We start from the raw sequence: 13,065 nt of genomic DNA, 5'->3' as shown, positions 1-13,065 counted from the left end.
ACATTATAAATAATTTGGTGTACCAAGAAGCCTACTTTAGGCCACCATAATATTTAGAATCTCAACATACTAATTTAAAAATTACATGAAAAATTGCAAGCAAATTATTGCTTACAGTAGAATAAAGTCACACTTTTATATCCTCTTTATAGACAGATACATTTTATATAATTTAAAGCAATGACCCTACAGCTGTATTCTTGCACGTCTGCTGTTTTAAGAGGTAAAAAGGAAGAAAATGGTTCTGTTTGTCCCCAGCATGAGTGTGATGCCAGCTTCTAGAGGGAGGACGGTGTACGGACTCAAGAAACGCTCTCACGGAGAAGCTCTGGCCAGACCTGGCACATACAGCACGATGGCTGTCACTGCAACCAGGGCAGCCAACATGGGCATCCAGGGCCAGGGTTTCTGTGTGGAAAAAAACCAAGAGTCAATATCACATTCTCCCCTCTTTTCATACCTTATTAGCCCCTTGGTTCCAGAGAATCCTGAATACTCAACAGAATATTGGGCAAATCTTATCTTTGCATTGTTAAGGATACAACTCAAGAAAGAAAAGAAAAAAAAGGTGGGGGAGTGTAGGTGTGAGGACAGACATAACAGCAGCAACTCTTTTAGAGGACCACTGTGTGGAAGCTGACATATCCCAGGAAAGTCTTTGTCTGTTTTTAACTTTGTCAGTTGAAATCCAGTGGTGACTTCCCAGAAACCCTCTCAGCTCAGGCTTATTTACTCCTGTATCTGTACATTCCAACATTAACTGTTGTACACAAACACCTGCAGTATGTTTTCTGCCTAAAATGTTTATTTCCTGATGAAAGCCAGATTCACATGTTGGGAAAGGTTTACACAAGGGGCTGGTAGGTAAAGTGATAGAAAGAAAACAGTCTAGGCTTTGATCCTCTAATTTAAAACCATCACAGATGACATCAGATGGGGAAGTACCATTATGGACCCTGCCTGTCTGATACTTCTGGTGAAGACCTTGGCTAGGGTAATAAAGCCAGTGATCACCTCATATGCTGCACTAACATGCATGCCAGTTAGAGGCAAGGAAGGGTTGGCTGTTTCCTGTTAACTTTCAAAGGGCTTTATAATATTAAATTGTTTTGGTTAACAGCTTTCATTTTACTTGTGTTCAGAGGATCTTATTGAGAAAATAGGTTTTCTAAGAAATATTCTGATATGCAGATCAGGGCCAGAATGATATGGCATAGGTTTATACTCTCACAAGTAAGTGCACTATGGAGTTGAGATTGTGAGCCAATGGTGCATTATACCAATCTCACTGTTTTTCATCTTCATTGCCACAGTGTAAACAAGCAAAGGGTTGAAAAAAACTCTATGCTATGGATAGGAAGAGGAAAGGGAGGAGGGGGAAGTAAGCTGGCTAAAAAGTTCAGAGATGCAAACTCTTCATTTCTCATTCAAATCTGATGAAACATGTAATTGGGAGGGAGTACTAATATTGCAGCAATTCATAGTTTACTCCAGTTTGCTAGAGACAAAGACTCGGTTAAAGAAAACATTTTAACAACTGTTAGGTTGGAATTAATTCATTGTTAGCATTACTACAAAGGAAACAAGACAAAATGTTATATGATTAGTTGATTGTTCAGTTCACTGGTATGACACAATACACGGCATACTAAATGAAGGGTTTGCTTCAGATAGCAAAATACCTGTGTGGTTCTGCCATGCACTATATTACAAATATGGCACAAACAGGTGACGGGGACAAACAGACAAGGACTCAACAGTAGTGCTTGTACCTTTCTCTACCACAATGGACCGAAACACCAAAACAGGAAAGCCAGGAATAGGCCGATGAATACGGCTGGGACGGGTTGTAATATGGAAGGCTAAAGAAGGGAAGGGATATTAAAATCATTTTATGCTATAAAAAGAAAATCAGGTAAGATGATTTAGACCCCAGGGGGGTAGGAAGAAGGGGATGAAGGCTGAGGTAACAGACGTACTAGCACTCATGTTTTGCACTGATTCAAACATTTTAAGACATCTAACATAATCCAGAATGATGGATTGTGGTATATAAGCCGGCAAACTCCCAGTTTAAAAGGAATATCTGGGGCAACAGGCAATGTGAGCACCCCTAATACCCTAATGAAGTGTAAAACGTTAAGACAGAGGAATGATAAGACTTCATCAACTGATGCTCTGTTTGACGATAAATTATTTTTGTTCTATACTAATGCTTATTTTATCACTCTATCAAAACTTTTTGGTAAACCCAAACTCTTTTTCCCATGAGATGGCACTGTTTTCAAGCTCACAAATAAATGCCCCATGGTGATATGTGCCTCCTAAACCAAGCAAGAGACTCAGCACAATGTATTTTAAACATTTTGTATATAAAGACAGGTAGCTGAGTCTCAAGGCTTTCATATGAGTTATGAGAAACTAGTTAATTTTTGAAATTGTAAGGGAATTTCTACGAGAGTGTTATTACAGAGTAACATGTTAGTACCATAAGTCCAATATCACAAAAAGAGGAAATTCACCTCATGGGTGAATTATTTTCACAATTATAAATAATAATAGCAAGGTTACTTTTGAAAAGGTTCTAATAGTACAAGGGACCTATTCTGATTATGCTAGATGTCTTCATAAGTTAATTTAGGAGGAATTGGACTAATACTCCAAAATCAGAGGGATACAAATTAACGCAAAAGAGAGAAGTAACCAAACAATAATATGATTTCAGAAGAGGTGTATAATCTACATTTTCAAAAATAAATATAATCTACTTAGCATAACTCCTTCAAACCAAATCCATCAACTTCTAAAAGGCTTCTATCTAAGCCACAAGTCTTTACTGTCTAAAAAACTAAGACTTTGTTTATTGAAGGACAGTTAGACACAATTCATGAGCATTCAGTGTACGGTGATGTAACCGGATGGCCATGCAACATCACTCTCTTGTACTTGTGCTGCAAGTTAAGCAGAGTGCCTTCCTCAATAGGAAGTGCGTGGCTCACACTCACTGCAGGGTCCAAGCCATGACATGGACTCAAAATAAATTGAGCACAATCAACCACACTGAACATCCATCGGTTAGTGCCCATTAGGGCAGTGATCGCCAAAACACACAACACAACATTTATTTAGTATAACATCTTTTTAAAGAACACCTGCCTTTCTAACAAATGAAAAAACTACGTATTAAACTCAATTTATACCAAAACGTTACAATTTCATACACATACACACACCACTCAAAAAGTCCTACAGACACTCATCAAATATTTCCTGATATGTATAGGCCCAAAAGACACCGAGCTTTCTAAGAATGTGTCTTAGTGTACACATTATTAGTATAAAATGGAAGACAGAATTAAGTTTTCATTTTTTGACTCAGTCAAACATAAGGAAGCAACTCTCTTAGGTGCGTCCCTGGTGCTTCATTTCTAGCAGGGGAGAAACAAGAGTCAGACGATGGCTTAGTGTCAGAATTCTGAAAAAGCTGAGAGCTCTTAGGTAAGTTGTTTTCTTGCAAACAAGGGTCTTCCTCCAGGCAGCCTTCAGACTCTTCTAGGGGGTTAAAAGGGCAAAATCTTACTAAAAAAATTTGACAGCATGGTGATTCCATCATGGAATGCCATAATGAAAAGCTTTGTTCATTTGTACTACAGGCCCTTAGTTTCCCAAATGGTAATAAAGTCCTCTGAAAATCCATCTCAGAACCCTTACTTGCCTTTCAACCAAAGCTAAGCCAAGTGTGCAAAGACTTACATTATTTCCTTTCTCTCGTAGCAGCTTCAGGTTGTCTTTACACTGTTTGAGTTCATCTGTGATTGATTGCTTTTCCTGCTCAGTCATTTCATACTTCAACTTCAGTTCTGAGAGTACAGTCTGTGTCTTTTCATACTAAAGGCAAAGAAAAAACAGTGTGCAGACTCAACTTAAAATGGGTGTGAAGTTATGCTTCTAGTCAGGCTTATACACCAGGCCCTATTTAGTCACTTCAAACACTAAGTCAAGCCTTTTTGTTTTAAGGAGGATAAGAATCATTTACACTCATAATAATAAGTCTTTAAAGTTCACTTGATTCTATGCAACAATTTTCTGGCCCTGGAGTTACAGTAAGTAAGTAATTAAGTAAATAAATAAAAACAAAAGTCACCATTTTGTCATCTGTTTCTAATAAAAAGGTTCACTTTTTCCATTAGTTATAGGAGAACAGGAAAATTTCAAACTGAGCAAAAAGAAAGCAGGTAAAGAAAAACTCCATAGCCTAATTAAATGGCAAGGTTAGGAAGTCTGAATTTATATCCTGGTAAGCAATGCCAGCCAAGTTATTTTAGTCTTGACATAAAAAGTATTAACTCCAAATAGGCCTTCCTTTATCAAGCATTATTGGGTATTAAAGTGTTCTGGATAAGTGGTTTATTTATTTATTTATTAGGTAAATGCAGCAAAGGCATGTATCTCAATCACCTACCACTATGATTTGGACATTCCTCTCTAAAACTTTTAAGCATCAAATTAATTTAAGAAAAAAATGTTTCTGATAGAACTGTTTTCTAAATGAAACATAACATTTCCTGTTCTGGAAAACAATTCACTGTATATAATTTGGAGCTCTGGTGGTAGACTATAATTTAACTTTCAGATGGAGCATCTATGCCTTGAACATAGGCAAAGCCAGTGTGTAGTGTGATTTGTCCCAACTTCTTTAAGTGGTCCCAGGAGGCTGGAAGTCTAGACTGGCTCTACTTCTAGATATTGCATCTTACATGCAAACTGGGCTCCCACTCAAAGAGCAGAGACAGTTCTACTGATGGCTGTCCCTTCGTCTTGGCCTCCATTGCCCCATTCTGCCATCTCTGAAGGTTTTAGAAGGAAGACAGAAAGACAAGGACTGAGCAGAAAATAAATATACCGTAAGTGTGGCACACCAGAAAAGTTCCTTCCCTTCCCTGAAAATAGCCCATGAGGCTGGAAAGTGTTCATTTCCTTTCTACCTATATTCTAGAAGTTCCTTAATAGAGGAAACCTTTATAATGGTGCTTCTGAAAATGCAGTGAAAAATTAGGAGCTCATCATTACATATTCAAAAGATAAACATTCAGGAGGAAGCAAATTTATAAAAACATTAGACCAAGGAGGCTGGGGGAGGTAGGTGAGAGTCAACACAGAGGGCATCAGCAAGGGGGTGAAAGAGATATGGGTACAGAGAAGGAGGTAAAATATGAAAAACACTCTCTGTTACTTAACAATGTTCCCAGAAAAAGCCCAGGTAATATAAATGAGAGAATGAACTAAGAAGTAAGACTCATGGGCTTTTTTCAGTAGATGTGGAGTTCTGTACAGACGGCAGAAAGTTACCAGAAGGCTGCCAAGGCAATGTCAGTGTACCTAAACTAGTCTCTGCACCTTAGAACATAATAATTTCTCAATCATCCATGATGAAGTTCTTAACAGTGGCAAAGATCAAGCGGAAAGTGGTTTGTTGATCAAAATATCCCCTTACTCTTCCATCATCCTTACATTTCCACCTGCCCTTTACACCGAAGCATTTAATTGCTTCTTCATTCCAGGAGTTGTGAAGCAGAACCACAGGAAGGTGGCGGCTCAGCCAGGAAGGTCTCGCTGCTCATCTCCAGCATGTGAGTGGGGTAGGAGGGACTCTGGCACCAGGACAAGATGGAGAAGCCAAACAACTTTCCTGAGTCTGTCCTTGCAGGGTGGATTTGTGTGTTCAGTGTTTTATGAATTTATAAATCACAGAGACCATGACTAGTAACTTTCTAAAGCCAAATATAAAGAACCTATACCATTACTTTCCTCTTAATATGGATGACTGACATTTACTTCTCTTGTGTATTTTTCCTTTGCTAAGTGTTCACATCAAAGCTGCTACATATGTAAAATCTAACTAAGAAACAAAGGCCACCTTCTGCAGCTTTAGTTTCACACTTCGCTTGGATCACATCTTGCTTTCTAACCCTGAGGTGAGAAACCAGCTCAGTCTTGATTAAAAGGGAAAAATCAAACAACATTACCAACACCTTTGGTTCTTCTTAAAAATAATCATATCTGGGCTTGTTTAGCTTGTAATTTTGTTACAGTGTTGAAGACACATAATCATGATACTTTACACAGTAAGCATGATTCTATGAGAGAAAGGAGAACAAAGGGGAAATGTTGAAAGGGAATGCATATGTATGTTAATAAAAGGTAATAATTCATTTGCAGTGGATTACACAAAGAATCTCATTAAAGTACCTTTTAGTTACAGACTAGTTAGTATCCAATAGGTTGACATCAGGACAAACAGAAAGAGATCAATTTCACATTACAAAAAAGTGTGATGATTACAATCATTTCACAATGGAAAACACTGAACAAGAAAATAGAAAAGAAACATATTGACAAGATCAGACATATTTTTAAATGTGCTGCATTTAATGCAATCCAAAGACTATGAACAATTTAGATGCTGTGACAACATGCCACTGTCATCTTGGAAACAGTAAAATAAAGCATTTTGCACTGATTTCTCAGTGACCCAAAACAGGCAAACAAATAATGCAACAAAACAGCCAATGCATTCATAGTGACATATAACAACAGAATGGTCTTCCAACCACAGCATTCTTCCCATATTTTGAAAGAATTATGGCATATAGGCTGGAAGGACACAAAGTGCTTATAGTATTAAATACTAAGAGATTTACTTTGGCACAAAATTTGTGTTCCAACCAAATAAAATTAAATTTCACCCAAAACACATATCCTTAGCAAGAAGATAAAAATAAACACATTACAAAATCAATATGCCTACATGTAAATAAAAAATGTTACAGTCCCCCCCCCCGTTTAGGAACAAACATAAAGACAGAAGAACAATAATCATTTCAAGTTCTGGATTACTACAAGGAAAGGAAAAGCACAAAGAAAAGTTGCATTGACTAAACAGGTATTCTGAAAACAATTTTGGGAAGATTCATTATTAAAGACAAAGAGTTGTTTTCAACTTCCTTCTAACTTGTAATGAATTCTTCATTTAGAAGAATCTACAACTGGGTGGTCCCTGCCCAGTGGATCAAGCTGCATCAGCCTTCTCCGTCACCCAGGCCAGCCAGAAGTCAGGGCAGGGAGTGGTATGAGGCCAGCAGAACTGAACACAGCTCTTTACCACCCCACTGGCAACTTCAAGGCTCTGGGAAGTGAAAGGTACCTATGCTGCTTACAGTCAACCCTCATCACTGTTCACATGATTTTTTTAAAAAAGTCACCCAAGGCAAAGTTTTAAGCAAAATGACATGAAACGTGAACATGCATATTTGTGAAGAAAGGGGAAAAGGGGGTGGAGGTAGAAAGAAAAAGATCATAGGACATATGTTTGGCTGGGTGACCAGAAGAAGTTTAGGTAACTTTTCAGGCCATTTTCACCTGAGGGGTTTGGAAAGCATTACAGTGTGGCCCCAGTTTGCTTTCCAAAAGTATTCTAAATGAAATATAATACTCTCTTGGAAAGAAAAACAATGGATTGAGTGGTCTTGTACAAAGAGTTTCCCAAATAGGTCAATTAACTGGTAAATAAACATTAAGAATGTAATTTTATATATTTATATTTTTGAGGCCAAAACCTACTGATGAATTCTCTTTATATGGACCATGATTCACAGTTATAAATCACCAAGCAGGGATGCTCCAAATATCAACACTGTGATAGGTAATGTGACTCATGCTTCCCTCCATTTCTAACTAGCATGTATATCGGATTTGCTTTTGGCTTTAAGTCCAACCATAACTGGGCTCATGTCTTTACGCTTTACCTCTTTCTGTACATCCTTTGCTTGGTTTTCAGCCTTATTGAGCAGAGTTTTTAAATCAGTTGAATCCCGAAGATGCTGTTCTTTCAACGATCCCACTTGATTCTCAAGCTCTTTTCTAGTCATCTGAAGGATGCTGAGATCACTGGTAAGGTCTAAACTCTGCTTCTGAGAACTGCAATATAAAAGCCATTTAGGTTTATGTCTTAATATACTGATAGTTATTCACAGGTAGAAACTGTATGTAGCAGGGTAGTCCAATTTCTTCTACGTTTCGCTAGCAGAGATGGAGTAGATTTCAGAGAAAAAATGAAATATAAAACGAATGAAATATTTTTAATAAATAAAAAAAAGTAAAATAAAAAAGCAAGTGTAAAGCTATGTCCTATCCTCAGATAATCAAATATATATAAAGTTTGAAACTTTAAAAATAGAAATAGGAGGTGAATACTTATATTTTAGATTATATTACATTATATTGATTATATCATAAAAAGATTCTCTGTAGGTCTTCTACAGGAAAAAGAAATTGCATATCTTTCAACCACTTCTTGTAAGTTTAAGTACTTGACAAGAAGCAGGAGGGTGGGATACTGAGCCAGTTATTTAACTGGAGCAACTGATTCTTTGAGCAAGCATCTCCTGAGCTATGCCAGACACAAAAACCACAGAGTCTCAGTGTCCTCCACTTTCAAATAAGAGGGGAGAACTCAGTAATTTCAGAAGCTGTTTTCCAGCTTGAATTCTACAATTATTTTTAAAACTTGATGTAAAAAGCCCTAATTTCCACATTAGGAAAACAACTTGATGTATATGAAGCTGTATGGTTTCCTCTTCTACATCACAGACAACAGAGAATAAAAGACCTGTAGCTGTCTTAGAGAATTTGGCTTCCACCTACTACAGAAAGAGATAAAGGGAGTTTTTAAGGGGATAGTTTTCTGTCCCTTAGGACAGGACCATAAGAATCAGATTCCAAATTGTAAAGGAGTCCCCCGAGTCTAACAGTATACCAGGGCAGGTCTGATGTTGTCGGGACAATTCAGCTAGGAACTAATTGGCATTTAAGATGCTCTAAAGAAAAGGCTATATTATAAATACTACTTAAATGCTGGGAAGGCTTATCAAACAAATTTAGAGAATTTCTCAATCAGAAAAATGAAAGAAACACAATTATCTCAAATAAATGAATTTAGGTAGATGACTAAGTTTAGGTAGACAACTTAGGTAGTGATCCAACTTTCTGAGGTCAAGTATTTTTAAACCATAGGCTTCTAACTCATAAGGAATTTGTAAGCTTGCTTTCAAGCACTTACACAAAATTTGTAGTAACTGAAAAACAGCATTTAACAATATGGATTCCAATTAATTACATGTCAAAAATAAGGGGTCAAGTTTGAACCTTTAAAATATCAGTAATTAAAAAAACATGACAAATCTAATATGATCAACAGTGGTGATTACATCAGTATTTCTTGATTTCAAATGAAGCGAATTCATTAAGATTCTAACATATTCAGAAACGTGAAGAACTTTGGTGCCTACATCATCATCACAATTTGTGCTAATGTGCTGTCATGCAGTAATCACTTGGTTCTCCCAATCAATATATATATGGGAGAAAAAAGCATGTGTGTGTATGTACATGTGTTAAGTTTTTGGTTTTATTTTTCCCTAGTCACTTTTTGGAACTGCTTTCATATGTCATAAATATTTGTATTACTCTTTATTACGAATTCTCTCTAAATATTCACAAAGTAATACAATAAGTGTATGAGAAGACTAAGGAAAGTCATAATACTGGAAGAGAAAATAAAGATGCTTTATAGATATTTATATTGATAACACAGGGTATTGTAAGGAGGGCTTTTAGAGAATAAATCAAAACATCTTGTTCCTTCACCTAGTTCTTGATTTTTTTCTTCCAAATGTATAATCTATACTACCATTTTCATTATAAACAGATAATAAAGCTTACTATTTTCTGACTTGTCTAGTTTTGTCTTTATTATTTTTTCGTTAAGCTTATTTTCTCTGGGAAGTGACCCTGATTTCTAAGTTTTAGCTGACCTTAATGCTCTTCAAGAGGTTAACAAGAGAGTAATGACCCCTATTTTTAGTGTACTAGAAGAGAAGATGAGATTAATTAAGAGTGGCTTCAACAATAAACAATGTATTACTTTCATACTCTGGATTAGAACATAATCATTATTTAAAAAAAATAAAAATATAGAATGAACCAAATTTTAGAATGAGGTATCAGTTTTAAACTATGCAACAAATGTTGGTAGGAAAACAGGATTCCATTAAATTTGCTGGAATAAATCAATCGCATTCACTGGTTTTTCTATAACCAAGAAAACCCAAACTCACTGCTGTGGAGTCGGATCTGACTCATAGTGACCCCTCCTTGGGTTTCCGAGGCAGTGTTGTTGTTGTTGTTATGTGCTGTCAAGTCGGACACGACTCATAGCAACCCCTCCTTGGGTTTCCGAGGCAGTATCACTACGGAAGTAGATTGCCCCATCTTCTTTCCAAGGAGTGGCTGGTGGGTTTGAACTGCCAGCTTTCTGGTTAGCAGTCAAATGCCTTAGGCACTACGCTACCAGAGCTCCTCTGAGGCGGTATCACTATGGAAGTAGATTGCCCACTCTTCCTTCAGAGGAGTGGCTTGTGGGTTTGAACTGCCAGCCTTCTGGTTAGCAGTTAAATGCCTTAGGCACTATGACACTAGAGCTCCCGGTTTTTCAATAAGGTACTGGCTATTAATCGGATTTTGCAAATCCTTGATCCTGTATTCTTGATCCTATACTCTTCATGTAATTGTTTAGAAGCTAAATTTATACCTTTACTAACAGAAGTAATCACTGTTGAGAAAGAAAAACTTAACAAAAATATATTATTTAATTTATAGGGCAACTTCAATGACTATTTATGGATCTTTGTGTTTATTTGTTTAGGGCTTTCATGGAGGGAGGGTATTCAATGAGTTTGTATTTCATGAGGATACCAAAAAGGAAAGACATGTAGAATGATGATGGTGGCTGAAAAAAATGCTTAATTACTCATTTTGCATGGTTAACCTGCCAAATAGGCCAGCAGTTTGGCACAACATTTTGCTCTGAAAAGATATTTAAGTATTAAAACTTAATTTAGATGAAAATTTAAGATAAAGAAATGTCTTGATGCTAAAAGAGAGTAAGTCTTACATACTTGTGCAATTCTTTTTCTTGCCGCTGCAGCTCTGACGAAAGCAAAACATTTTCCCTTTTTAGAGAATGACATTCGGTTTCCAGTACCTTCCATTCCTTTCTCAACTTCTCTAGTTCACCTAAAACAGTCCAGAAACATATCTGTTAATATAGGAACATAATTCCCATAATAATTAAAAGGATAAAGAGAAATAATTCAGAGAAGAAAATACTGTTTCTTTTTCCTTAAAAACATGCAGATTTTCACGTTCTTTGATTCTGGTGACTTTGCAACCATTTCGCAAGTTCCATTATCTTGACCTTGACTGCTATTTTTTATAAGGCAAACATTTTAATACTACTTACACAATATTTTTTTCTAAAATTTTTATTACTATGGAACTTGCAGACCTGAAGAATATGTTTATAGGCCTAGCATGAGAAATCCTGCTTCATACAACCTATTGCCATCTGTGATAGTTGGAGCTGTGTGTCAACTTGCCTGGACCACAATTCTGTGTGGTTTGAGCTGTTGTGGTGTGGTTATTCCCATGATGGGATAAGATGACTATGTTCTGAGTGGCCAATCTGTTGAAAGGGAGTTTCCCTAGGGGTGTGGCCTGCTTCCAGAATATCCAAGGACATCCTGGGAAGAGAGACATTCTTCTGTGGATCAGGATTCTGTTGTGCTGCCTACAACTGTCTGTGAGTGAACAGTCCACCATTTGGCCTGGAGATCTTGGATTCGTTATTCATTGGAGTCAACAGCCAGTGTACTGCCTGCCAGCCTTGAGCTCTTCAGCCCCTGTGGTTGCAAGAGCCAGGAAAAGCCTCCAGCTTGACGTTTGATCCAGGAATTTTGGACTTGCTAGCTTCTATAAGTGTGTGAGCCATTTTCCTAAGATAAATTTCTCTCTCTATATATACATATATATAAGCTTTACTGTTTTTTGTTTCTCTAGAGAACCCAGTCTAACACATTTGGTACTGAGAGTCGTTCTAGAGAGACAAAATCATAAGGATGGGCTTCCTAAATTGGTTCTCTGGTTTGATTAATCTTAAAGACACTAGTGACCCTGCGTCTATTAGTAAAGAGGGCCCTGCTAATCCATGGCGTGAGGTGGCAACATTAATATGTGAAATAGCACCACCAATAAGTATTAAGTACTTGTGAGAAGTGATGCTCTGGGTGATCGGATATTTGATACTTTTCTGCAATTTTGTCAGCATGAGGAGTATAAGGAAGCCGGTTAGTTGGTTCTACTTACACTAGACAAAGCAGTGAAAGAGCAAGATGAGCTCAGAGGTGCTGAGTCTCGGCTTAAGCACTGCATAAAAAACCTCAGTGCTTCCAGTTGTGCTCTGAAAGAAAGCCTTATATCTTCTAGTAACAGAGCTGATATTGCTGAAAACCAAACCCAGAGTCTTATTGTAAGGGTGGGTGAATTACAACGCCAATTAAATTGCCAATCCAGAACGGTATCTGACGTTAAAGTGAGGGCATTGATTGGAAAAAAATGGGATCCTGAAACCTAGAATGGGGACATATGGACAGATAACCAGGAAGATCAGGATATGGAGCCTGTAAATTCTGTGGAATCCCTCCCATCTCAATGGATTACTTTAAAACCATTATCCCCTCCCCCTCAGTTTGATGGGACTAGCCAAACCAGTCCTGCTGGGTCATTGCCTGAGGCAGAGGCCATGGAAGACATTCCTGAATGCTCTCAGGAACTGCCTCAACCACCCATTGTTGCTGCAAGACCTGTAACGAAAGTTAAGTCCAAGCAAGCCCCAAAAGGTGAAATAGAAAGTGTGAATGAGGAGGTGGTACGCTATACCCGAAAAGACCTACTTGATTTTGCTAACACATACAGGCAGAAACGTGGAGAATATGTATGGGAATGGCTACTGAGGGTGTGGGATAATGGTGCAAGGAATGTAAGATTGGATTAGTCTGAGTTTATTGATTTAGGCCCACTAAGTATGGATTCTTCATTCAATATCTCAGCTCAAGAGGTTAGGAAAGGATCTAACAGTTTATTTGGTTGGCTTACTGAGGCATGGATTAT

General features: G+C 37.4%; 1 protein-coding gene across 1 annotated transcript in view; it reads right to left on the bottom strand.

Moving 5' to 3' along the window:
- Positions 1–315: 315 nt before the first annotated feature.
- The window catches only part of LOC103193959 (sarcolemma associated protein), a 281,321-nt gene continuing 268,571 nt past the window's right edge, over positions 316–13,065 (bottom strand). Inside the window, exons 20-23 of the mRNA XM_042780467.1 lie at positions 11,016–11,133; positions 7,806–7,977; positions 3,754–3,888; positions 316–408 (exon numbers count right to left, since the gene is read on the bottom strand). Coding sequence (XP_042636401.1) covers positions 316–408; positions 3,754–3,888; positions 7,806–7,977; positions 11,016–11,133 — 518 coding nt within the window. The remainder of the gene's footprint in view (positions 409–3,753; positions 3,889–7,805; positions 7,978–11,015; positions 11,134–13,065) is intronic.

This window comes from Orycteropus afer, unplaced genomic scaffold (genome assembly GCF_000298275.1).
Source record: "Orycteropus afer afer isolate SDZICR_OR568_19922 unplaced genomic scaffold, OryAfe1.0 scaffold00041, whole genome shotgun sequence".
NCBI lineage: Eukaryota > Metazoa > Chordata > Mammalia > Tubulidentata > Orycteropodidae > Orycteropus > Orycteropus afer.
Note: the sequence above shows the minus strand (reverse complement) of the source record. Positions and strands in the feature narration are given on the sequence as shown.